Consider the following 27,457-nt stretch of genomic DNA (forward strand, 5'->3'; position numbering starts at 1 on the left):
GTCCTTCATAAAAGGACAGGTCAGGAACCTATAGAATATATAATACAAAGAAGTAAGTGGCAATGGATTGGGCATACGCTTCAAAAAGGTAAGGACTGCATTGCAGGCCAAGCAATGCAGTGGAATCCGCTGACACAAGAAGGAAAAAGAGCTGGACGACCGAGAAGCACATGGCGCAGGACAGTCGAGGTGGAATCAGCGTCACTAGGCACGAGTTGGTGGGAGCTGAAACACATCTCCAGAAAACGTATACAAGAAAATCCTTAGGATGACGCGTAGGCGTAGTAGAGGCCCTATGCCCCTTAAGGGGTTCCGAACGGAATTAACAGGTAGAGCGAATGAACATAAAAACTTCAGCCCGAAGGTTATTAAAAGTTAAGCTTGAGGGAACCAGAAGCAAAAGCAGACCTCGTCTCCGGCGGAGTGATCAAGTTAAGGCCGACACACGCTGACTGACAGCAAGCTAGAGATCGAGTAAGCTGGCGAGACGGGATCTAACATTTGGGGCTTTCTTAAAAAGGCTACGTTAATAAACAGAGTTATTATTGCATTCAAGGATTTGGCAAATCCAAGAATGATTCTTAAAAATTGTCACTGTTTAGTGTTATTTTAGGCTGTCTTCATAAACATTTGACCCCACTTATTCCAAAATGAGATTAAAGCGAGTGTAAATGTAAAAATGTTGTTTTTTTTTTAACGACCGCAACTGGAATATATTGACGTCGATACACACAATCATCAAACTAATCGGAATTGTGCAACGAAAAAAATATTTTAAACACGCTTTTCGAAATCAAACATTTCTAAAAAATCATTTCATATTGCCCAATGGAAAGCAAAGTTGACGTATGTAAATAAATTAGGTGACACAACAATCCGTTGAGAACTAAAGCCTTGTGACTTTCAACTCCCAACCATTCCTGTGTCCGAGTAAAGCACTGTTCACATGAGCACGACAAACGAATGAACGAAAATTCGTCGATTTTGACATTTCTTTCACATGAGAGTTTTTAATTCGTCGCAAATGAAGTTTGAATTTGACAATTGTCAATGCGGTCAAAGCTATATTTGTTTAAACAAAGTTATTGGTTTCTTTGTCAATAAACAAAACAAGAAAAAGATTTCATGTACATCCATTTAATGCAAATCGGAAAATTGAAGGAGAATATGTTTCCTTAATAAGACTGCTGGAAAAATATCCAGAAAAGTTCTTTACATATGCATACATAGCCGAACACAATCCAACACCGAAAGAAGAATGATTTTTTTTTCTGTTAAGTACGCGAGTGTGGATAATGTGGAATGCGAATAAAATTTGACAGTTCGTATCGAATACAATTTTTTTCCGACGAATAAATTTGTTTTTTTAAATTTGTTAATATATGATATTGAAATGTAAAAGTATGCATCTTAATCAAATAGAAACTATATTAAGAATTTGTGTAGAAATATGTCTTCAAACGTATATAAACTCACATTTTGTAATTCATGCGTCGTTCGTTGGTCGCGCTCATGTGAATACTGCTTAATTTTGTCAGGGATGGAATGGACTTAAGGGCCTTGCACATGAGAGCGAATGGACGAACAAACGTGATTTTACACATTTCAAATCGTCAATTTCAAAACACATTTAAATTATTAGAAACCAATTAAAACTTATGTTAGGATAATACAGTTTGGAATGGACGAACAAACGTGATTTTACACATTTCAAATCGTCAATTTCAAAACACATTTAAATTATTAGAAACCAATTAAAACTTATGTTAGGATAATACAGTTTGCATTTTATTATCTAAAACAAGAAAATTTTGTAAAAACAATTTGGTAGTAACGAATTGCAGTGTGGTTGCTGCGAACTGTCAAACTCTATTCGCGTTCCACATACCATCCACACTGCAACGAATAAATCACTTAACCTCTTGTTTTGTTTGTTGAAAAGGGTGATTACAAATTAAAAATTTGACGCTGTCTGCTAATAGAAATAAAGCTCATGTGAAAGAAAAGTCAAAATATGCGCACAACCACAGTTCGCCGTACGTAGCTCATGTGCAAGATGCTTAACAGTTTTAAGCCGAATCCGATCGGCTAAAAAAGTTGACATAAATCAATTATTATTTGACTTATTTGACGAATAAAACACGACTTTTTTAAAGGAATCTTTCATAATTCACATTGCCCTTAGAAAGAGAATATGGCCATGGCAAAATGTTAAATGTTATGTACACATTTATTTTGGTTTTGAATCTTCACGTGTTATTAAAAGAATATTATAATTTTGTTTCATATTTTATCCTTAGACCAAAGACTTTTTTTCAACTGAAAGACTAAACCAATCAAGGTATGGGAAGATGTCCAACTTGAAAATTAAGATGAAATACAGGTACTACGTATAGATAGATAAAATTCGCTCTGACATTAAATCATAACCTTTCATGAATAATTTCTGGATTTTAAAGAAATCTCTTTAACACCATCATTGGTCTATGTTTCTCATAACATAGAATTTTCCTCAAAACATAGAAGATGCACGTGTGGGGATGAACATGCGTAGTTTATAGCTCTTATGTACGTCTTTATATGAAGAGAAAAACATCTGATTTTGTTTTTGAAAATTCCTTTAAGAATAAACAAAATGTGGATGTGAACATTTAACCAATATTCGGTAACAATTATGTCTTGGAAACCATAATTTTGTTTATTATTTCGGTAATTCAATTAATTTGTTACATAAGAACAATAATAAATTGGAAAACAAAAATTATTGTGGCAATAAAAGTTGATATTATTATTTATGTAACCAGGGGTAGATACATAAGATACATATCGCCTACACAGCTGAGATGTTTTTTTTTGGCTTAGATATTTTATTGATTAAACAGTTGATGAAACAACTGATGATGTAAGCGCCACAATAAACTTCAGTCGATATAGAGGAACTTATATACACTCTTTTTGCTCCCTGACAGCTGACACCATAAATAATAATATAATCTTATTTCCGTTTTCAGATGTCATGTCAGTTCAAATAAACTTGCACCATATCTACTTGAAGTAATGGATAATTTTAGATTAGATTATTGCAATTGTCTGATTGTGCAAAGTCTATCTTATTTCCGTTTCCAATAAACTTATCTTTGACGCAAGAAAAGATTTTTCAATAAGGATTTTCAAACTTTGACAAGTGATTGCGGGCCTATTGATAAGGCTACATCTGTCAAACTAGATGGAATTTATATTGACCATTGCACCTTGTCTTGATGCATATTTTCTCTGAAGACTTGTAGCAACCATATAATTCACAGTAGCTCTATGTACCTCATATTATATGGATTCTCGATTTATTCGAGAAAATATGCGTCAAGACAAGGTGCAATGGTCATCTTCTGATGACCCCAACCATTGCATCGGGGCGAAACGCATATTTTGAACACCATGTTGGTTTATTTTAAATTCATTTTTCATGATTTTAAATCATATTTATTAAAAATAGCAGCAATTGTATCAATTTTGGCAAAAAAACATCAAGCTGATTAGATCGAACTTAAACGGGTTCTTAAGTATTCTTATTTGCAATTAAATCTCAGTAAGGACAACTAAAAATAATTTAATCGGATATTCTGATGCGAATTGGGCAGCAGATAGAGAAAACCGAAAATCAAACTCAGGATACATATTCTTCATAAACGGAGGAGTTATATCCTAGTGTTGTAGACAACAAACTTGCGTATCCTTATCCACAACTGAAGCAGAGTTTATAGCTTTATCGGAAACATGTAAAGAAGCAGTTTGGCTAAGAATGCTCTTAAGCGATCTCGACATTCCCCAACAACAACCAACTTTAATCTACAAAGATAATCAGAGCTGTCTCAAGCTTTTATGTCAAGAAAAATTAAGCAACCAATCCAAGCATATTGACACCAAATTTTATTTTGAAAAGGATTACGTGGACAAGAATTTTGTTAAGTGTCAGTACTGTCCAAACCACTGGGAGCTGTGCGAATTAAACAACAAACTAAGCCTGCCAATCGGTCACATTATAGTTACTGATAAGTTTAAACTTAATTCGTAAGAGTAAGCTAGTTCGTTCCAGTCTTTAAACGGGGAAGCATTCACTCAAAACAATTTTTAACTTCCCATAGGAAGTTATTGTAATGGGTCCGATTTGTCAAATTGAAAATTTTGACATTTCTCGACGTTTCAAGGTCCCTAGAGTCGAAATAAAAGATTTTTACAAAGATGTCTGTGCGTGCGTGTGTACGTACGTTCGTACGTCCGTACGTTAGCGACGTTTTTTTCGTTGTCCATAGCTCAAGAACCAGAAGAGATATCGACTTCAAATAAATTTTGTTATGCAGATTATTAGGCAGAAAGTTGCAGAAAGGGCTCTCAAGTAAATTGCGTGGGTGGTTTTTTTACCATATCACTTTGAAAAAAAGGTACAAATTTTGGGTAACCCTAAATATCTTACGAACCAAAAACGCTAGAGACTTGAATTAAATTTTATATAATATAATGTAACGTGATACTAAACAGGTATATTTTTTGAAAAAAATCAATATAACGGTTTTTTTTATAAATCAATAAAACTGAAAAAAAAATTTGTCACCTTCAAAATTTTACGACTGAAATATGATTTCTTCTCCAAAACAATTTTGTGCAACGAAAAATAATGTTTTTGATATCTGATAAAATTTTGAGAAAAATCGAATTGACAGTTTTTTTATAAAAAATAAAAATCTAAAAAAAACATTACTCAAAGTTGGTAAAAATTTAATATCGATTCAAATATCCTTTCAAAAACTTGAAATTTACGCTTCAAACTTATTTTATCTTATAAGGAATATTGTTTTAAACATTTCGAAAAATTTTGAGAAAAATCGAATTGACAGTTTTTTTTACAAAAAATAAAAACCTAAGAAAAATTGAATAAAAGTTGGTAAAAATTGATTTTCGACTCAAATATCTTTCCAAAAATTGTTGATATTGGCTTTTAACAACTTTTATCTTTCAACAAAATTGTTGTCAACATTCAGTAAAATTTTGAAAAAAAAACAAATGGACAGTTTTTGTACAAAAAATTAAAAACCTAAAAAAAATTTACCAAAAGTTGGTAAAAATTGATTTTTGACTCAAATATCTTTTCAAAAATTTGAAATATTGGCTTCAAACTAATTTTATCTTATAAGAAATAAAACTCTAAAAAAAAAACAATTCTAATATTTGGTAAAAATTTACTTTCAATTTAAATAGCTTTTCAAAAATTAAAAATATTGGCTTCAAACTTATTTTATTTCACAGAAAATATTGTTTTCGATATTCAAATTTTTATATAAAAATCCAACAGTCCGTTTTTTCATTAAAAAAAATCTACAAAAAAATTGTACGCAAATTTGGTAAAAATTGATACGAGTACATATAGACAAACTTTTAGGCAAGACCAAGGGAAGTTATCAGTGTGGGTCGCATCCCAGCCTCTTTTTTTTAAATGATTTTGTGAAGACAAGTTTTACTTCTTTTCATCACTCTAGTAATGAAGTTTGCACTTGCCTTCAAAGTTTGTGTATGTATAGGGACTATTCCTGACTCTACATATATGGCGTAGCTGGATGTTGAGTTAGGCAAACGAAATATCCTCTTAAAAAAGTTCCTTTGTACAGTTTAGAAGACTTGAACGCCATATGCCATGCATGCATTTACTGTCGCGTTGAAAACTTTGTACTTGGACGTTAAATCAACATTTTAATTCGAAAAAAACTGTTGCCACATTATGTTAAGTGCCAATTTAGCTTCGTTGCTTTTTTCTTTAGAGTGGTTTAGATAGCTTAAATTGTAGGTCAAGAGGACACCCAAATATTTAAACTCCTGTACAACCTCAATATGTGTATTATTTAGAGACCATTTATCTTCCGCTCTTCTTCTTGGTTGTCTCTTTTCAAATACAAAACAATCTTAGTTTTTTGGGTATTAATTTGCAAGCCCCAAGACTCGCAAAATAACTTAGACGGTTTATTTGCATTTGTAGCGTGAAAGGATTACCAGCAAGCATAACTAGATCAACAGGACTTTGACTAAAATGTTAGCAAAATTAACTCCACTCGGAAGAAGATCGCAGACATGATCTATGAACAGGGCAGATAATAATGGGCTAAGGATACAACCTTGGAAAACACCTGAAGTTTTTTCAAATCGATTTGAAAATGTTATACCGTCCCATACCCTTGCATTTGTTGATGAAATAAAACTTGCATACACTTGGAGAAACTTTTGTGACAAACCAATACAAGAGAGTTTGTAAATTGACTTTATCAAACGCAGCTTTAAAATCAACAAAGCAAGTGTATAGTTTTTTTGTCCTATCTATAAATTGTTAAGCAATGCTTGAAATGTCAAAAATAAGATCTATGATTGAAAAACCTGGGACGAAAACCAGCTTGAAAGATGCTCAAAAGACTGTTATCCTTAATTCATTTTGTAAGCCTTTCATATAGGATTACAGTAAAAGTTCTTCTTATTGAATTTAAAGTTTAAATCCCTTTATAATTTTCCGCAGCGTTAGAATCACCTGTAGGTACACATCCATCATTGTACAACTTTTTATAAAAGGACACTAGGTAGTTTTTGAAATCAATATTGCTGTTTTTATAAAACTCGACTGGTATGCCGTCTAGGCCAGGAGCCTTGCTATTTTTCATTTTTTGGAGCGTTACTTCCAATTCGGGCAATAAGAATTCTAAATCGTTGACTCTAGTATCAGGTAACGCGTAATCAAAGGTATGAAGGTCTTCATCAGCTGAGAGTAGAGTTTTAAAATAAGCTGCTAACGTCAGCTTCTTAAGAGAACCTCATACCCTGATTGCGCCCACCAAGTTCGCGCACTGTCTCCCAAAATATCTTTGAGTTTGTGCAGTTTTCCAATTTCTTAGCCACGTTTTTTAAATAGATGATTTTCTTAACTGAGCACATTTTTTTAAAATCATTATTAACGGGTACTGTAGTACCCGTGGCATGATGGTTAGTGCGTTGGACTGTCATGCAAGGGGTCTTGGGTTCAATCCCTGCTTGTGCTACCTTAATTTAAAAAATTAATTTTCGCGGGTACTGCCTCTTGCGAGGAATTGACAATTCCTTCAAGAGTAATTCTTGTCATGAAAAAGTGCTTTCTCAAATTAGCCGTTCGGATTCGGCCTTAAATCGTAGGTCCCTTCCATTCCTGACAACAGTACTCGCACACAGGAATGGTTGAGAGTTGTAAGTCACTAGGCCCTGGTTCACAACGGACTGTTGCGCCACCCCATTAAATTTGATTAACGCGAAGATAGATGTTTTGAAAAATTGAGAATTGGTCGTTCTAAACAGTTTTAAGTAAACAAACGAAAGTTTACGGAGATTTCTGCAATCCTTATCAAACCATACATTTTTAGCTACAAAAGTGTGTGTACTCTTCAACGCAAAAGGGGATGCAGTCTTTATAACCTGTTCTATACTTTCACACACCACTTCAGACGAGACTGCGGATTGTTGGGGTAGAGATAGTAAGTACCGAGAGAGGAGGCTTCTATGGAGTGTTGCATTGTTCTGTGACCACTTTTGCTTATTAAAACTAGAAGGTGTAGCTAGCTGGGTTGGCTCCGTTAGCTGAATTTTAATAACAATTAGACAATGAACCAAATAGTTGACACGTGCAACTTTAAAGTCATCGATAATGTTCAGCCAGTCCCCTGAAATCGCAGCAAAGTCAGTCACGGATTGTCCCTGCCCGCTAACAAAAGTGAATTCGCCACATGCATCACTATCAGAAGACCCATTTAAAACGAATAGACCGAAAACTACAAAAAAATCTGTTAAACTCCGCCCGTTGCGGTTATAAATTTTATCTCTAGAACATCTACTCTCGGCCAGTGCACGTAAAATATTAGAGGAAGAATTTTGATATTCACCAATCCTAGCATTTAAATCGCCGACGATTAACACATTGTCATAAATTTCAATAGTTCATCGAAATCGCTTAGCCAATCATTGCAATTTAAATAAACATTATTATAATAATTTTTAAAGTTTCGACAAAAACCCAAACAACTATTTATGCTTCAAAGCAATTTAGTGGGCTTTCATTTTTACGTCTCTACAAATTTTCGACGATATCCATATCATTCTGAAGTGAAATGTTGAATTAAAGTAAAATGTATTCCCAATTTATGATACATACGACATGCAATTGTTTTAAATGAATTTTTTAAAAACCCAGATGCTTGTCTATTTTGTGCAATTTCTTAGAAGCTTAATGAAAATTATACTATATAATGTAAATATCATAAAAACTCAAATTAATACCAATAAAACATAAAACTTTAATATCCAACTCATCAAAATTTGTGTTGTTGTTAATAAATCAATAAATGAGTAATAATTGGAAACAATAAGTTGATTATCCTGTTAAGGTTTCACGAAGAGTTTATGTACTTATGCAAATTTATTTTTGTATAAATAACTTTATACATAAATATAAATTGTATTGTAGACTTTTAATAAAAGACATAAATGAGTTTACCAATCGATTTCACAGTTTCGTGACAAAAGTCATCATTCAGTCAATCTTGACTACCTACATCATAGTTCAATAAAAAGGACAACTTTCTTGAATCGACCTTGGTTCCCATGATTTTTGTTTTGTAATCTACTTAAATCATGATATATGATTTGAATCGATTAAACAAATTACATTCTATTTGATATTATACATATAAATGCCATTAGAGTATTAAATTTAAATTGAGGGAAAAGCTTTTGTTCTGCGGTCCTACTATGTAACGCGATTTTACTTTTGATTCTATTCGAAACTCATTTCCAATTCTACTTTCAAATGATACTACGCATGAAAGTAGAATCGGATGCCGGTTATACCAACTGTTTTTCAAAAAATGTTGTACTTTTGAACGAGTATCGAGTTGTTTGACAGTTTTAAAATCTGATCTGTCAGAATAGTAATAAACAAAAACACACAAATAGAAGAAAGTTTTGTGAAAATCAAATGTTAAAATTAACTTAGCAAAGAAAACTAAAGTTTTGTGAAAATCAAATGTTAAAATTAACTTAGCAAAGAAAACTAACTAAAACTAATAAAATGGACAATGTTCAAGAAGAAATGGTAAGAAAACATCTGGAAATTGAGATTCTATGAAAAAAAGTAAAGGGTGATTTTTTTGAAGTTAGGATTTTCATGCATTAGTATTTGACAGATAACGCGGGATTTCAGACATGGTGTCAAAGAGAAAGATGCTCAGTATGCTTTGACATTTCATCATGAATAGACTTACTAACGAGCAACGCTTGCAAATCATTGAATTTTATTACCAAAATCAGTGTTCGGTTCGAAATGTGTTTCGCGCTGTACGTCCGATTTATGGTCTACATAATCGACCAAGTGAGCAAACAATTAATGCGATTGTGACCAAGTTTCGCACTCAGTTTACTTTATTGGACATTAAACCAACCACACGAATGCGTACAGTGCTTACAGAAGAGAATATTGCGTCTGTTTCTGAGAGTGTTGCTGAAGACCGTGAAATGTCGATTCGTCGCCATTCGCAGCAATTGGGTTTGTGTTATGCGACCACATGGAAGATTTTACGCAAAGATCTTGGTGTAAAACCGTATAAAATACAGCTCGTGCAAGAACTGAAGCCGAACGATCTGCCACAACGTCGAATTTTCAGTGAATGGGCCATAGAAAAGTTGGCAGAAAATCCGGTTTTTTATCGACAAATTTTGTTCAGCGATGAGGCTCATTTCTGGTTGAATGGCTACGTAAATAAGCAAAATTGCCGTATTTGGAGTGAAGAGCAACCAGAAGCCGTTCAAGAACTGCCCATGCATCCCGAAAAATGCACTGTTTGGTGTGGTTTGTACGCTGGTGGAATCATTGGACCGTATTTTTTCAAAGATGCTGTTGGACGCAACGTTGCGGTGAATGGCGATCGCTATCGTTCAATGCTAACAAACTTTTTGTTGCCAAAAATGGAAGAACTGAACTTGGTTAACATGTGGTTTCAACAAGATGGCGCTACATGCCACACAGCTCGCGATTCTATAGCTATTTTGAGGGAAAACTTCGGAGAACAATTCATCTCAAGGAATGGACCGGTAAGTTGGCCACCAAGATCATGCGATTTGACGCCTTTAGACTATTTTTTGTGGGGCTACGTCAAGTCTAAAGTCTACACAAATAAGCCAGCAACTATTCCAGCTTTGGAAGACAACATTTCCGAAGAAATTCGGGCACCTAAGACGCAGCCGCGGTCAACATTTAAATGAAATTATCTTCAAAAAATAAATGTCATGGACCAATCTAACGTTTCAAATAATGAATCGATGAGATTTTGCAAATTGTATGCGTTTTTTTTTTTTAAAAAGTTCTCAAGCTCTTAAAAAATCACCGTTTATATTTAAAAATTGCTTCAAGGAGGAGGTTTGTTCAAAGACTACTACATTAACATGTGATGTTGAAGCGAGCTTTATATGGTGCTGAACTAATCAGTTCTTCATTTTATAACACGAATCAAACTAGGTATCTCACTTGCTTACTTATTTTAAAATCAAGAAGAACACCAAAAAGATTTATTTAATCTGAGATAAACCTTTGGTGGAAACATAGCAAAACTTAATTATCTTTTCTATTGTTTTCCCTTGCAAAATAAACTCAGTTAGTCCATTTTCATTAACAAAACTAAATAATATCAAAAGTGACAGATTGATTTTTTTCCCCGTTGGAAAACACATACATAATTCCAAATGCACAACTTATCAACGAACGCAGCCATCGAGATTCAAATGCAATATCAATGGTACCAAAATTTCTGGATATTGTTTTTGTTATTCGTGTAAAATACTACTATACTATAGATAGATTTTCCAACAAAACACGGGTACTGTCAAACATCTTCAGTTTGGTCTGTGATTTAACCATGAATCGTCTAACAAACGAACAAATTATGAATTTTATTATTGGACACTAAACTACCAAAACGCTTACGTAGAGTGCAAACTGAAGAAAATGATGAGTTGACCATCAATTATCAATTCGTCGCCTTTCGCAGCAATTGGGTCTCTGTTACTCAACATCTCAATGCCTTTCAAAATACTGCTTGTGCAAGAATTGAAGCCGGACGGAATGGGTTTTTGGAAAGTTGGCCGAAGATCCACTTTACTACCGAAAAATTTTGTTCAGTGACGAAGCTCATTTTTGGTTCAATGGTTACGTAAATAAACAGAATTATCGATTTTGGAGTGAATATCAGCCATAAGCATTGCAAGAGCTACCAATACATCCAGAAAAAGTCACAGTTTGGTGCGGTTTATGGGCTGGTGGCATTATTGGACCGTATACTTCTTTAAAGATGATGCGAATCGTAACGTAACTATGAATCGCGAGAGCTACCGTGAGATGATATCCAACTTTTTTTTTTGCCCAAAATACAAGAGCTTGATTTACACGACATGTGGTTTCAAGAAGACGCGACGGTCGGAGCTACATATGCCACACAAGACGAGCAACAGTAGACTTATTGAGAGGCGAGTTCGGTAAAAATTTTATTTTACGTTTGGGACGATTTAACGCCTTTAGACTATTGTTGTGGGGCTATGTTAAAGCTTATGTCTAAACAGACAAACCCGCTTCAATTGACGCATTGGAAGACAACATTAAAGCATTTGTTCGTAAGATACCGGCAGAAATGTTGGAAAGAATATGCCAAAATCGGACTAAGCGGATGGGCCATTTTAGGCGCAATCAAGGCAAACATTTGCATGAAATAATCTTCAAACATTAAATTATATGGTCTGTACTATCGATTCAAATTAAGATTTCATGCATTTTTCTGAATTGTATTTTTTTTTTGAAAAACTTTCCTATAGCTTTTAAAAAATCACATCAAATAGATACATAGTATCAATTTTTCGAATTCGAGCAATTTCCTTGTAGAATCGACTTACATAATAGGGTCCCTGTTGCCAATGATCACTCATAACGCACTCGTTTTTAAAATAAACGAATGCAGTGAGTCGTTTTATAATTTACAAGAACTCAAGGGGTAAAATGTACCCTTTACATGTTTATATTTAAACACAGTGCGAGCGTTAGGAAAATAAGGAAGGATTTAAGAAAAGATACCTATGCACATTGCTCTTAAAGTTCTGATTTAATTTATTGATTGTTTGATTTATAATTTTAATTTCTTAAAATCCAAGTCAGTACAATAAGTTTAAAACATCGAAATAGAAGGGGAAAAACATTGGACAAAGCATTCCACATTCTCTATGTGCAGTTGAAGAAAAAATCTCTGTACGTGTTAGTATACCGAAATTTATATCAAGGTAAACTGATGAGTTTTCCTGAATAGTTTTTGGAGGGGATGCAACTGTATATCGATAAAACAGCGAAAGGGTTCGGTTATAGTTCTATCGCCTATCATTTTCATAGCCCTTTTTTGAATTTTATCCCAGAGATCTAAGCTTGATTTTGGGGTACCTGCCCAGATATGCGGAATATTTTCAAGTTTTGTTGCATTAGATGATGTTTTAAATTGCTTGCCCAAAATGTTTTGTAAACGTTAAAGCGAAATTTGGAACAAACCAAATTATTCCAGCAAATATCTACCCGAATTCAAAACCCCCTGAGTTTCGTGAAACTCGGTTCTCTCAAGATAAAACAACTAACAGCGGGAAAATCAGTGATTGACTTTTGTGTTGCATCGGTGGAATGGAGGAATTGTGCTTTATCTTTTAACGTTGACTCACAGATTCTTTCTGATCACATGCCCTTGGTTGTACAATTTACACTAAACAATACCACAAACTCAAATTACACAGAAATCAACCAAAATTATTTAGAAATAAAGTCAAAAAGAGAACAACCAAATACAAATTTTGATTGAACTTCAGAAACTAACTGATACTTCTATATTTTCCGATACAATTTCAAGATTAGACACTCTTTGTAAATGTATAAAAGCTACCACCAATATAAGAAACAACAAAAAAATGTCAACTCCTAACAAAAAGGTGACTCCAAACGGAAGCTCTAGTTCTCTAGCCGTAAAAAAAAATTCAACAAACAAAATATTTGGTCTTTTAAGGGGTGAAATAATAGAAATGTCATTCAAAGCAACCTCGAAGCAAGGCCACCGTAACGCAGACGAAGCCGAAGCTGAAGCGTGTTGTGATTCAGCCATAAAGTACTCATGTATGCAGGTGACATTGTGCTTTTAGCAGAATCAACCCAAAGTTTATAACTTATGTATATATAATAAATAAGTTAGTTGATTTTTGTAGAGTCTGGAAATTAACGGTTAATCTAGAAAAATCTAAAGTAATGATACCTAGTAAGAAATACACAATCAAAACTTAAATCGAATGAAAAGTGGTTCTTTAGTGAGGCCATTTAAATTGTGACAGAATACAAATACCTTGGAATACTTTTAAAATCTAATATGAAGTTAACCTAAAATCTCGAAAAAAAAACTGATAGCATCAAAAAGTTGGAATTAAGTCGAATTAAGAGAAAACTGCAAATTGGCTTTATTAATCGAGCTTACATAGGGAGTGGCATATTATGGACGAGCCTTGAAACCGAGGATGACGATATGTTTTTGAGTCCGAAAAAAAAATATTTCAAAAATCTCCAGGAAATTCTTCATATATCTTTTTTATTTTCCTACGACAAAAGATCACATTAAACCAAATTTTCTAATGTTCTTTGTTTTTGCATTTAACGGTTTACTCATTTTACTATTTCAAAAGTATACTGCTGGAATTCAACATTGACATATGTTGTTTGTTTGTTGTTGTTTTTCGTTTCAGTTGAAAGTCTGACATTTACGAAAAATGATCCCTTAACTATTGCACAAAGCATACAAATTGTTGAAACCTACTTTAAAAATGGTGATTCTGCAACAGCCACATATCGTGCTTTAAGAGGATATTAGGGTTTACATAAGACTGTCTTTCGACACCTACACACGGCCGGATTGAGGGGAGGGCAATCGGGGGGGAACGATATCTTGGAGCGATTCAACGCTACAAATGTAATGTTTAATTTTATTTAAAAACAGCATAATTGGAAAATAAAGCTTTCTTAAAACAAAGAAACGATAGATTATAAGTTCTGTACATGAAAACAGTTTAAATATCATTCGATCTATCATTGAGTGATAATTGTATACATAAAATAGTGTATGTTTTGAACGTAACATATGTTTAAAGCTTTTCTTCTATAATAAAAGTATTTCTTTAAGCTGAATTTAATATCGTAAATCAGCGTTCCGTGATATATCATTTGTATTATTTAAATAAAGTTTAATTGTAAGAGATGAAGGAACTATTTTACTACCGAACTCTCGAAAATCAAAATTTCAGCGCTACAATCCCAAACCTCGAAATTGCATTTAGAATGTATTTGGTTTTGATGGCAATAAAAAGCTGATTTTTCATCAACGATTTTTCGGCGAAAAAAGCTCGAAAATGGTCCGTTCGTTAAGCCTAAAATTTAATTTCAGATAATTCTTTTTAACGTTTATATTTATATGTGTTTGTTCAATACTAATGGAATCTACTTGGTTTTACAATAAAATACTTACTTACTTTACTTAAGGTGGCGCTACAGTCCGGGGCGGACCTGGCCCTCAACCAACAAGCGTCTCCAGCCAGCTCGGTCCCTAGCTAGCTGTCTCCAGTTTCGCACGCCAAGTTGGTTGAGGTCCTCTTCCACGTGGGTGCGCCACCTGAGTCGCGGTCTTCCTCTAATACTGCGCCGTCCCTCGGGATTGGATTCAGAGACCTTCCGGGCTGGAGCGTTTATGTCCATCCGCTCTACATGACCTAGCCATCTAAGCCGTTGGACTTTAATTCTGCTAACTAGGTCAGTGTCGCTGTACAGCCCGTACAGTTCGTCATTATATCTTCTCCTCCATTCTCTATCTATGCGTACGGGACCAAAAATCGCCCGAAGAATTTTTCTCTCGAAGCACCCTGAGACGCTCTCATCTTTCTTTGACAGGGGCCAGGCCTCAGCGCCATAAATAGGAACCGGGATGATGAGTGTCTTATAGATGGTGATTTTACATGCTCGAGAGAGGACTTGACTTCTCAATTGCCTTCTAAGTCCAAAGAAGCAGCGATTTGCAAGAGTTATTCTTCGTTTGATTTCAGCGCTGATGTCGTTGTCTGCATTAATAGCGGTGCCTAGGTGGACAAAGTCCTTAATTACCTTAAAGTTATAGCTGTCCATGGTGACGTTTTGTCCAAGACGTCATTGTTCAGTGTCCTTTTTTGATGATAGCGTATACTTGGTCTTGCCCTCATTGACCACTAAACCCATCCTCTTCGCTTCCGTCGCAATGCTCAATAACGCTCCACTGACATCACGCTTTGATCTTCCAATTATGTCAATATCATCTGCGTATCCGAGTAATTGGATGGATTTTTGGAAGATTGTGCCTCTAGTGTTGACGGTTGAGTTTTGCAAAATTCTTTCCAGAACGATGTTGAAGAAGTCGCATGACAGTGCATCGCCTTGTCTAAAACCTTTTTTGACATCAAATGCATCGGTAAGATCTTTTCCGACCTTGATAGAGCAGCGTGCATTCTCCATCGTCATTCTGCACAAACGGATAAGTTTGACAGGGATGCCAAAACTAGATATTGCTCGGTAGAGCTCTTACATTAAATAAATGCTGATCTTATACGCAATGTTAAGGAGACTGATGCCTCTGTAGTTGGCGCAGTTGCTGAGATTCCACTCATCGGGCATGCTTTCTTCCGACCATATTTTGCAGATGAGTTGGTGCATGCTCCCTACCAAGTCATCGCCTGCTGCTTTGAATAGTTCGGCGGTGATGCCGTCAGCTCCAGCAGCTTTGTTTGACTTAAGTTTAGATATAGCTATCTTCACTTCGTCAAGGTCGGGTAGGCGGAATTGTTGATCTGCGTCGCCGAGGTTGAGTGGTTCTATATCCCTTACAGCGAAATTCCGTTCTTCATCGCCGTTATATAATTTGGAGAAGTGATCTTTCCATATTCTCAGCATCGACTGTGGTTCTACTACGATGTTCCCTTGATCGTCTTTACAGGCTTCGGTTCGTGGCTGGTACCCTTGGGAGGTTTTTTTTACCTTTTGGTAAAATTTACCAACCTCATTCCTGTTGTGACATCCCTCTATCTCCTCGATCGCGCGCTTCTCATGCTCTTTTTTTTCCGTCTAAGAAGCCGGTGTTCCTCTCTCCTCTTCTGCTCGTAGAGCTCGCGAGCAGCTCTAGTCCTTTTGTGCAGCGCCGTTTTGTATGCCTCTTGTTTCGCTGCGTGAGCTTGCCGGCATTCGTCGTCAACCAAACAATAAAATATTTATTGAAAAACTCGAGTGAAAAAAATGGTTTACTTTGTTTTGAAAATAATTTGTGCCGAGGGAGCCCCCGCTCCTATATTGGGTTCTGGACCTCTTAATCTAAATTGTCGAATTTGGGGTTCTGAGAATCACCAAATTATTAACGAGAGGCCATTGCATCCACAAAAAGTCAATGTTTGGTGCGCTCTTTGGTCCGGAGATGTGATTACACCATACTTCTTCGAAAACGACGATGGATATGAACGAATTACCTCAAAAGAGTCGATGCTTGAAACAATTCGCGTGGGGTTAATTTAAATGATGTAGTATTTCAGACATAATGTCAACGTTCAAACTTTATAATTAAAAGGAAATATCATGAAACAAATTATTTTATTTACGTTTACTTAAGAAACCATAAATTGGATAACCTTGTACATTTTTATAGCGGTCTTCGCATCTTTAGAAATGCTAACGAGAACAGAATTTATTATTTTTGGAAAAAAGCTACGTTTCAAGAAAATTTCTAACAATGTTGCGTTAAATGCACCAAAAACCTTCTAAACTATTGTAATGTAGCTCTTAAAAAATATGGCATGTTTAGAAAAATGCTGGAATCTTTTAAGGCTTTCATATGTAGGGAGCGAGTGGTCCAAATTAAATAATTAGACCATATCTTGCTGCACTACAATGTTCTAAAAAGGAATCAAATAATTAAAGTTGTCACTTTAGCCCTTGAAATATTTAAATGTAAGGTTAAGATACAAGTTTTGACAGCTTTCTCTACAGGACATTAAAGAAAATTTTTAAGCGGTTTTCAAAAACTCGTCTTTATAACAATTTTGTGACCCCTCCCTGATTAAAAGCCTATATGCACGGTTTTTTGGTATCCATATCTAAAAATTCAACTTTGAACTGCGGATGAACACATATTTGCGTACAATTATTTATTAGACATCCTTTTATTAATTGACTTTACTTTTTTTTAAAAGTTAAAAAAAAAATGAAGTTTTAATTACATTTCAATGTGGAAAGATACAACAAAGGCTGTGCATACTTTTGAAGTTTGTATTTTAGATTAATTTTACACCTCAAAACGCTTGCAAATAGAACTCGGGAAATTTCAAAAGAAATTTTAAGAAATGTCTGACTCTAATAATGAACTTTGTATAATAAGTATTTATGTAAATATGTGGGAATGGGTGAGGAAGTGTTTTTGCATTCGTCATAGCTTCAATCATTATAAATAAAAAGCTAGACGATGCAATAAAATTCCCACGCAGAAGATTAAGAGAGTGGGTTGACCAAGTGGTTTGATCGAGTGGGTTGGCAAAACTGAAGAAGTATAACTATGAGATTGATTGTAGAAGATTTAAACAGTTCTAAGATATTTCCTAGACATCGCGTGCGAAGCAGTGTTATAAGGTCATGTCCTTTATATGAGGGAAATCTCACGAACAAATTATACTAATCAACAAATTTACGTTTTTTTATTCTTTCCACAAACAAATCAATATTTTATTTAAAAGATTAAGATGTCCTTAATTTGAATCTCGCCTCTAACATTTTTCTTTCACATCAGATTTTAAAAAATATTTTTGAATCTATATGAAGTTCCTAGAAAAACTTGAATTTGATACTTTCATAGTTTTGGAAAATACGTTTTGGACTTAATTTATAGTGCTGATTTTGAACCCCGCTTTCAACATTGTTTTTATATTTTTTAATATATTTCAAAAACTTGATATAATAGAATCGTAAGGCAAAAGATTCGTTAGAAGAACAAAACTTACTTTCAAACCGTTTTACCTTTTCTGTTGAAAACCATTCAAAGTGCAGCAGTTTCTTTGAGATTTTTGTAATAGAGGTCAAATCTAACACTAACAATTAACTTCATACGTTGAAATAACCTCAAAAAGCATTATGCCTACAAATGTATGTTTTTCGGATTATAAGAAATGATATCTCAAAAATCTGACGTGATGCATTCATTTTGAAGTCAGGCTTGATTAAAAGTGACCAAAACCCATTGGAAAAGTGCAATTTTCATGAGAATAAGAAAACCTTGCCGGTTAGGTTTTTTGAAAAAACAGAAATGCGGAATGAAAGAGGTTTATATTAAGTTTATATTTCAAACAAAAGTTTTGAATTTAGTTAGTTCATACAAAGTTCCGATTATTTTGAGTCACATGGATAGGAACAAGATCTGAATTTTAGCTTTTAGCATGTTTCAAATGAGATAAAAGGATACTCTGAATGTTTGGAAGCTAAGTATGATTATTAATATGGTAGAATCAAGAAGTATGGGTAATGGTAAAGGTCTAACCAAGGAAGAAATAGGCCAAATTCAATCTTTCCGAGATCTCGGTAAAATGATCCGTTTCATAGCCAGTTCAAATGTTGTATACCATGGGCCATGAGAGGTATAAAAAAAATCATTAAGGAAGAGTCAAGAAAGCCACATCATTTCAGTTAAATCGGGCAATAGTTAGAGCTGCTTCAAATTCAAGGATTTCCATTAGTAAATTCAAGGCAGAAGCTGGTAACTACTAGTAGATCGACTTTTGCTCGGGTGATACAAAAGAAGAAAATTGAAAAATTGTTTTTGATGTTTAATGGCAAATGAAAAAAGAAATACTTTTTTTCATGTTTTATATCAATAACAGGGCAATATCTTCTGTTTCGGCACTTTCCAAGCAGATGTGTAAATGTGGCCAGATAAACAGACATTTGTTAAATTTAAATCAAAAACGGAAACCTCTTAAAAATGCCGAAAATATTGTTGGCAAATTTTCTAAGTTGAAAATACAGATTTTTATGGTAACTCAAATCCTTGACATCAGATGTTAAAGAAAAAAACAGTTTTTCAATATAAAAATCAATAAATCGTGTTAATTCAAATATGGAAATTTATAGGTGGTCAAGTATTTCAGTGTTTGAGACGAAAACTTGTTGAACTGTATTTTGATAGTAAGAAAAAAAGATTCGAAGACAAATTTGAGGTCGTCGAAAATTTCTTAAAAACTAGAATTTATGCTATGAACAAACTAGCCACTTAAAACTAAAGCTTAAAGATTTTAAACACCAGTTCAAAGTTTTTAGCAACCGACGTCCTTTACCTAATTTCGAAGAAAGGAATGAGCAAACAAAACGGTAACGTACTGCAAGCCTTAAAAGCACAGTCTCTACTGGTCAGCTTGATTTGCAGGTGAGCCACTGGGAGCTGATTTAATGAAAGCTTTTGGATCTTCGCCAAATTTTCTCCAAAACTTGACAAATACAGTAATCAAATGATTTCATTCCGTAATGCATTATCAATGATGATGGAAGCAAAATTATCACGGCGTCAGTACAACGTTATTAGAAAAAATCAAATCGGGTGGCGCAACAGTCCGTTGTGAACCAGGGCCTAGTGACTTACAACTCTCAACCATTCCTGCGGCCGAATCCGAACGGCTAGTTTGAGAAAGCACTTTTTCATGATAAGAATTGTTCTTGAAGGATTTGTCAATTCCTCGCAAGAGGCAGTACCCGCGAAAATTAATTAAATTAAGGTGGCACAGGCAGGAATTGAACCCAAGACCTCTGGCATGACAGTCCAACGCACTTACTATCATGCCACGGGTACTACAACGTTATTAGAAGCTATGAAAAAAATGTATTTCCATCATACAAAGAAATTCAAAAAGAAAAAAAGAATTGTTATCCACAAAATGTTCAAGTCCAAGAAACTTTTGCAGAGTTTCTTTTGCAAAAACTTCTTGATCTCACGAGTGAAAAAATATTCAATTATCAAGCAAATGTACTCGAATCCATAAGCTCAGCAAAAAAGGAATTCACCCTCATATCAAAGTGAAGTTTTGATGGCAATTCGAGGCACAGCCAATACCATCAAACATTTTTGAAAAGCCATGTTGCAACCGATAAATGGGTGGTTTTAAAATGTCTCGTTCCTTTGCAATTAACTAATTGCACAGGCTGATAAAAAAGTTATTTGGAAAAATCCTTGTCCTTCGCCAGCGCGTTTTTGTCGTCCTTTGAAAATAATTTCCGAAACAAAATTTGAATTTGAAATGGAGAATTTGTTTTTTTTTTTTTTGAAAATAGCAGCGTACCTGCTTCGATAACAATTATCAATGAAGCTTGGATTGTAAAGTTTTATATCTTTTACAATGTTTGTCAAGTGGTTTTGGGATCAGCCCATACAAATTTCAACCATTTTGTGAGGAAACTGCAAGATATTTTGTATCATTATACCCTTGGTATTATATGAGCACTACAGCCAATACAATTTTAATACACGGCCATCATACTGCCACCAACTGTTTACTTCCTATTGGTCAACTTAGCGAGGAAGCTTAACAATCTCGAAACTAAGATTTTAAGGTTTTAAGAGGGCACTACAGCCGAAAAGAGAAGAGGTGATCTTTTTGAAAGGACTTTAGATATTGGTAGCGCACAAATAGGTACTATTAAAATAGCCAACCCTGTAACATCTGATTATGCATCCATTTGCTACGCAAATTATTAGACTTTTATTCGTAAAAGTAACTAAAGTAGCTTTTACATTCTCCGCTAAGTCTCCGATTCGTCTTGATATTGTGTTATTTGACAAAAGAATGGTGTCAGCTAAATGTTTTGCCTTTCCACCCAAAAACATTCAAGTATGTCTTTAAAACATAGTTTTATTATGTTTTCAGCAATTGCATGGGTTCGGAAACTTACCATTTCCGTTTACTGTCTTTGAGTGATAAGTAATAATGGTTTGAGATTTAGTAAGTTCAGCATACTTTCTTTTGAGGAAATGTGGATGAATCCCTGCAAAATGACGTTTCATTTCAGCTGGAAACATTGCACTGTTCGGCAACACTTTGTAGCAAATTATGCATTGAAATCTCAGCAAATCCAAAATTCAAATATGATTCGTGGTTCTTGCTCTTAACTGATTTTTTTCTGCAGCATTGATCACCGTGGAACTAGTACAAGGCAAACTATCAAACTCGAAACCTTTAGAAATTTCTAACACCGCTGTCGTTATTGCGTCATTTTCCTTTGCAATACAAAAATTATTTGAAATTTGTTTGTATTTATGTATCTATGCTGATTTTTTTAAAATATGAATTTCAATTCGACTGCTGCGATCAAAATAACAAGATCTGAAGCCCAAAATTAATTAGTAACAAGTTACGAAGGAGTTCTACAATACCAAAAAACCGAAGAAATTATTGAAGCCATAAAACGGTTCTAAGTCCACTTTTGGCTCAACTATCTGACAGCGCTCTATGAATCCATATAACACAGGTTACTTAAAGTAAATCAGAAATCAAGAGGCAGTACACACTACTAAAACTGATTTTAACCCATTCCTTAAAACCAGTATTTACGTAAACCATACGATTTTTGTTAATTTCTTTACTTTAAAGGGACTTACAGGTAAATTTAGATCTTGACCCTAATCATGTGACACACAAAAACAGGTACTTTTTATGACCTTCTTAAGTAAAACCATCATGAAACTTGTATTTATCAACCTTCCAAAAAACTTAAGGTTTTAAGAAGTATCGGCAAATAAATAACGAAAAAAGCTTGTCCCTATTCATGTCATACGAAGAGTATATGAGGGCCAGAGCCGCATTTAGGGGGGGACAACCGGGGCCAAAGCAATGGGGCTTTCTTCAATGCTGGGAAAAATCAATTATTATTGACTAATTGGTAATTTGTCTATCGCCTGTTTAATTCTTTGATTTCTTGCAGAATTTGTGCACGTTATTCACAGCCACTACAGAGCGGCATCGAATTCTGATTGAAAAATTTTCAGAGAAGAAAAGCGGCCAGTTTTTAGTCTTGAAAAAGGTCAGCGCTATCCGTTAGTTTTGTCGAGCTGAATCTGAATCGAGCATATCTTCCAATTAAGAGCAAATAAGACATCGTGAGGAATGAAGCAATGCACCTTCTACGAAAGATGAGTGGTCTCGAAACGGTTTTGTTTGCAACGTTTTGGAACGATATCTTGGAGCGAATCAACGCTACAAACAAGATGTTGCAAGGCCCGAAAATGATTCTTGAATCGGCAATGCGTGCACTGGAATCATTGAAATCATTCGTGGAATACCAACGAAATGATTTTGATAAAAACAGGGAAGTAGCCAAAAAAATATCCGATACTGATGAATATGTACAATTAGGCACCCGCAAAAGAACGAGAAATTTGAGGTTGAATCCGCTCGATTACTTCCTTGCCCGCACAAGACGCAAATCTGTCACAGAAGAAAAAATTGAAAGTATCCGCCTTCATTCCAGTGATTGACCAGCTATCCGTTTATCTTACTGAAAGATTGAATGCCTATGAAATGAAGCTGTACGTCCGAGATTTGGACTCCTGAATCACATCGAGAAGATGGATGCTGAAAATGTTGCACGCTGCAGCAGAGGCATTGGTGAACTCATACAAAAAGGAAAAGGACTATGGAACAGACAAATCGCAGGAACTATTTTACTACCGAATCCCAAACCTCGAAATTGCATTGAGATATTTTATTGTATTTGGTTTTGATGGTAACAAATAGCCGAGACCTCTGGACCTCTAAATCCGGCCCTGATGAGAGCCTTACTCATTTCACAAAATAAATTAAGGCGTGAAAGAATGAAATACAAAATATAAAGATGATTAATTTTGAATTTAGCTGACGTTTTCAACATTTAGAATCAAAGTCATCTAACCCATGAGTTTTAAAAATTTATATTTGTATTATTTTAAAAGACAAACAAAAATTATTATAAAACTTACCTGTAGATTCCATTCTCGGGGTAAAGACATTTTTTACTGTGCGAGAATTTTCGTATTTTTTGTCGTTTAAAACCTAAATGCATTGGTTTAACTCTTTGTTTAGTTTTTATCTTAAATAGTGACACTTTAAAATTATTTAAAATTACAACAACTGCCACCACAACGCACCACCCTGTTCGATATAACAAACAAAAACACCGTAAAAATCTATCTAACAATTTTCCCTTGTTATATTATTTTTCTTTTGTCTCTCTTTTTAAATCTAATATTTTTGTTTGTATAAACAAAAAAAACAAAACAAAAGATTAATTTATCCGAGTATTTTATTTGTTATTAAGCGTTTGTTCTTTTCTAAACTTTTAGTTATTTTTTCTTATTGTCGTTTCCGATTGCAACAGCAGCAGCTTTCAAAAGTTCCTTAACAGCTACAGCTGATTCATGTGTGCAGTTTGACCGCAATGACCGTGACACCGTCTCCTAGTTTGTTAGATATATTTTTTGAATATTTTCAAGCTTGTGAGTCAGTCTTTAATTTTTGTGTTTTTATTTTAATACAAAATCTCTTTCATGAAATTGAAAATAATTTAGTACATGGAACTGAAGAGAGACGAAAGGAAAGATTATCCTTTTCCGATTCCGACACTATGGAGTTGTTTCTTATGGTGGTAATGGTGCTTCCTCGTTTTGGTTGCAGAATGCACACTAAATATGGCAAAAAGGATTGCTGTGTTTTCTCTTATATATATGAAAAATCTCAAAACTTTGCTCCTGATGATGATGTGAATTATATGCTATGACTTTGCGCAGTGCCTGGTGAGTTAAAAAATCAATTCGAGACCGAATTTTTCCTTCAATGCGAAGTTTGCTTTATTATAAAACGCCTTTTTCGTGATGTATCAAAATTTCTTTATGGTTTTTAAGGATTTCACATATGTTTAAAAAAAAAGTTATTTTGATTAATTTTGGCACAGTTTTGTTTTAAATAAAGCGTTTAATTTGAGTCTTTGCAAATGCCGAGACTATCAGCAACGAGATAACTCGAAGCGATTCTTGGTTTTCTTTTCTGCTGACTTTTTTCTTTTGATATTGCAAAATTTTCCAAGTTATATAGAAATTTTCAAAAACCTCAAGGTGTTGTGCGACTGAAATGCAGTTTATTGTTTTTAGCTCCTTTTTGAAAGACTCCTCTGATTTTTGAAGCAATTAGGTATAAAATAATTTTTCTTATAGGTTTTTCTTTTTTTCGGAATATACGTGCGACTTATGCAAAACTTGAAACTCAACTGAGAAAAGAAAATTCTTTGCCATCTCGTCTATGCACAACTACTCATTCAAATTTGATATACGAATAGAGATGAGTGTTTGATTGTATGGGAAATGTGAGTGAGCTGGAAAATTGTCATATTTTCAATGGAAAATACCTCGACAACAAATCGATATTGCGGCTCAGCTGGCGCCCGAGAGAAACACCAAAACCAACGCACAGCGCACACAGTTTGTATTGTGTCTTATGGATGTGAACTTCCGCAGGTCTGTGAAAACATATATATACATATATCTTGTTGGTTAAAAACAATAGTGCGTGGAACGAGGACAAAGGATAATATAATGCGTAAGGTAGGGAGAGAACTATACTGTCACTGTGCCTACAATCTTTTGGGGTAGGCTTTTTTAGATGAGTTTGTTTTTTATTTTCTTCTTTTAAGTGGGACATGTTTTTATTTTGAGATATAAAATCCAACGTGCCAACCACCCCTACTCCTACCCCTACCCCACATTGAGAAGCAAAAGAGAATTCAGCTTAATCTTGACCTTCGGTACAACAACACTTTGTAGGCGAAAGTGAATATGGAAAGTGGGTCGTTCGGTCTCGGTCTCGGTTTAACGATAATATGTACCTAGCTAACTCTTGTATCTGGCCTTTTTTCACTTTGATTGCACCAAAAAATCTCAAAGCATAAGTATTAGGAAAATGCATGTCAGAGTTTCAAAGCCTCATAACTTGGGTGGTTTATATTCCACATACATGCATGTATTAAGTTATAGAAACAAAATAGAGTTGTTTATTTAGGACAAGTATGGAGACATTCAGCAATTTAAATCAATCTTCAAATCAGGGCATTAAGTACTTTTTGAAAACCCATTGCGAAAATTATTTAGAGAAATTTGTATACCAAGAGATGAACAGGGAAGGTTTTGGTATCATGCACAGAGAAATATTACGTACAAATCATTTCCCGTGACTTATTGGAAATACCCTGATATTTAAGAAGGAAAAAAACTGTTTACAAACTCTATGAGCAGAAGAGAAGAGAGGAACACCGAGTTCTTAGAAGGAAAAAGATAGAGCTTGAGAAGCGTGCTTTCGAAGATTTTAGAAGTTCAAAAGCAGAAATGAAGTTCGAAAGTTTTATGAGCAGGTGAAACGATATTCACAAGTTCATAAACCTCGAACCGATGACTGCAAGGAAGAAAGTGAAAACATCATAGTGGAACCGAAATCAATGCTGAGGATATGGAAGGAGCACGGCGACGACGAACCGAATTCCGCTGTCAGGCAGGATGATCACTTCAACATATATCGACAAAAGCCAACAATCTCGTTTAGTTGACTTAGAAGAAGTAAAGATTGCCATATTAGACCAGGAAAGTCCACAGTCGATCAAATATTCACATTACGGCAGATCATGGAGAAAGCCCAATAACATCAAATTGACACCCACCATCTCTTCATGGATTCCAAAGCCGCATAAAACAGCATCTACAGCGGTGAGCTGTATAAAGCCATATCTAGTTTTGACATCGCTGCCAAACTCGTCCCTTTTTGCTGAATGACCATGGAGAATTCTCGCTGCTCCTAAAGGTTAGAAACAACTTAACAGAACCTTTTGATGTCAAAAAAGGCTTTAGACAAGGAGTTTTATTTATTTATTCAGCTTAATACAAGCTATAACTTAACTTGACGAAGAATTCTGGACATTGGTTAAAAGTGTCCATAATTAGTGCGGTGATGAGGGCTATAGAAAAGGGAGTCAGATCGCAGATTTCGAGGGTTGGTGTTAAGATGAATATCACTCAGAAGTGATACAATTGGTGAGCAAATAATTTATCAGCGTTTTTGCGTCTAATATATGTATAAGGGCTGCAAACCTATCAGTTTTAGTCGATCGATATTAGGAGGCCAGTTGGAAGTATCATCCCAGGGGCGGCCACGTAAGGCAAATCGAACGAAACGTCTTTGAACATTTTCAATTCTTAGTGAATGGTTTTCATAAAAGGGAGACCATACTTGGCATGCATATTCAAGATGAGGACGGACTAGGGAAATGTAAAGCGCTTTAGTTACATAGGGGTTGGAAATTTCTTTGACCATCTCTTAATAAAACCGAGAGGTCTATTAGCTTTATTAATAATTTGGTCAAAATGGGAATGGAAATTCAGGTGTTTGTCACACATAATACCATAATCTCTAATATTTAGAATCGACTTCGTTGACGGCGTCATTAAAGAAGTAGTATACTCTATGAGATGGGATTTGTTTGCGTGAAAAGGTCATTTGTTTACATCTACCTACATTTAACTCTAGAAAATTATGCCTGCACCAAACAAAAAAGATATTAACATCATTCTTTAAAAGTAAGGAATCAGATGTAGTAAAGATAATCTTAAACATTTTCTTATCATCCGCAAACATTAATATATTTGAGTTTTTTAATTTAAGACAGACATCGTTAATAGATAAGACGAAGAGAAGGGGGGCAAGGTGACTACCTTGTGGGACTCCAGAAGTTGCATGTATAGGACTGGAGACTGAGTTACGGAAAAGGACTCTATTCGCAGGATAGGAGCTTATCCAGTTTATAAATATAGATGGAAAGCCTAGGGCCCTTAGTTTAAGATAAATTATCTTATGGGATATTTTATCAAAGGCTTTGCTGTAATCAGTGTATACAACATCAACTTCTTTGCCATTCTCAAGGGCTGACAAAACTTTGGATATAAATTCATTGATCGTAGTGGATCTACCTTTAAGAAAACCATGTTGATCAGGGGCGAATAAAGGCTTGCAATAGAAATAAACGGAATCATAAACTAAGCTTTCAAAAGGTTTTGGAATGCATGAAAGTTTAGCATTAGGTCTATAATTGTTAATTTCAGTTTTATTACCTTGTTAATGAATGGGAAATATAAATGAATCTTTCCATATATGAGGAAACACACCTTGGGAAAGAAGGTGTTCAAAGAGTACTGTTAAAGGCTTTGACAGAGAATGCATACATTTTTTCAGAACAACT

General features: G+C 34.7%; 1 protein-coding gene across 1 annotated transcript in view; it reads right to left on the reverse strand.

Moving 5' to 3' along the window:
• Nucleotides 1-24,448, reverse strand: part of LOC129940519 (uncharacterized) — a 38,104-nt gene extending 13,656 nt beyond the window's left edge. The window contains exon 1 of the mRNA XM_056048884.1: nucleotides 23,163-24,448. Coding sequence (XP_055904859.1) covers nucleotides 23,163-23,192 — 30 coding nt within the window. The 5' untranslated portion in view covers nucleotides 23,193-24,448. The remainder of the gene's footprint in view (nucleotides 1-23,162) is intronic.
• Nucleotides 24,449-27,457: the final 3,009 nt, after the last annotated feature.

This window comes from Eupeodes corollae, chromosome 1 (genome assembly GCF_945859685.1).
Source record: "Eupeodes corollae chromosome 1, idEupCoro1.1, whole genome shotgun sequence".
Lineage (NCBI taxonomy): Eukaryota > Metazoa > Arthropoda > Insecta > Diptera > Syrphidae > Eupeodes > Eupeodes corollae.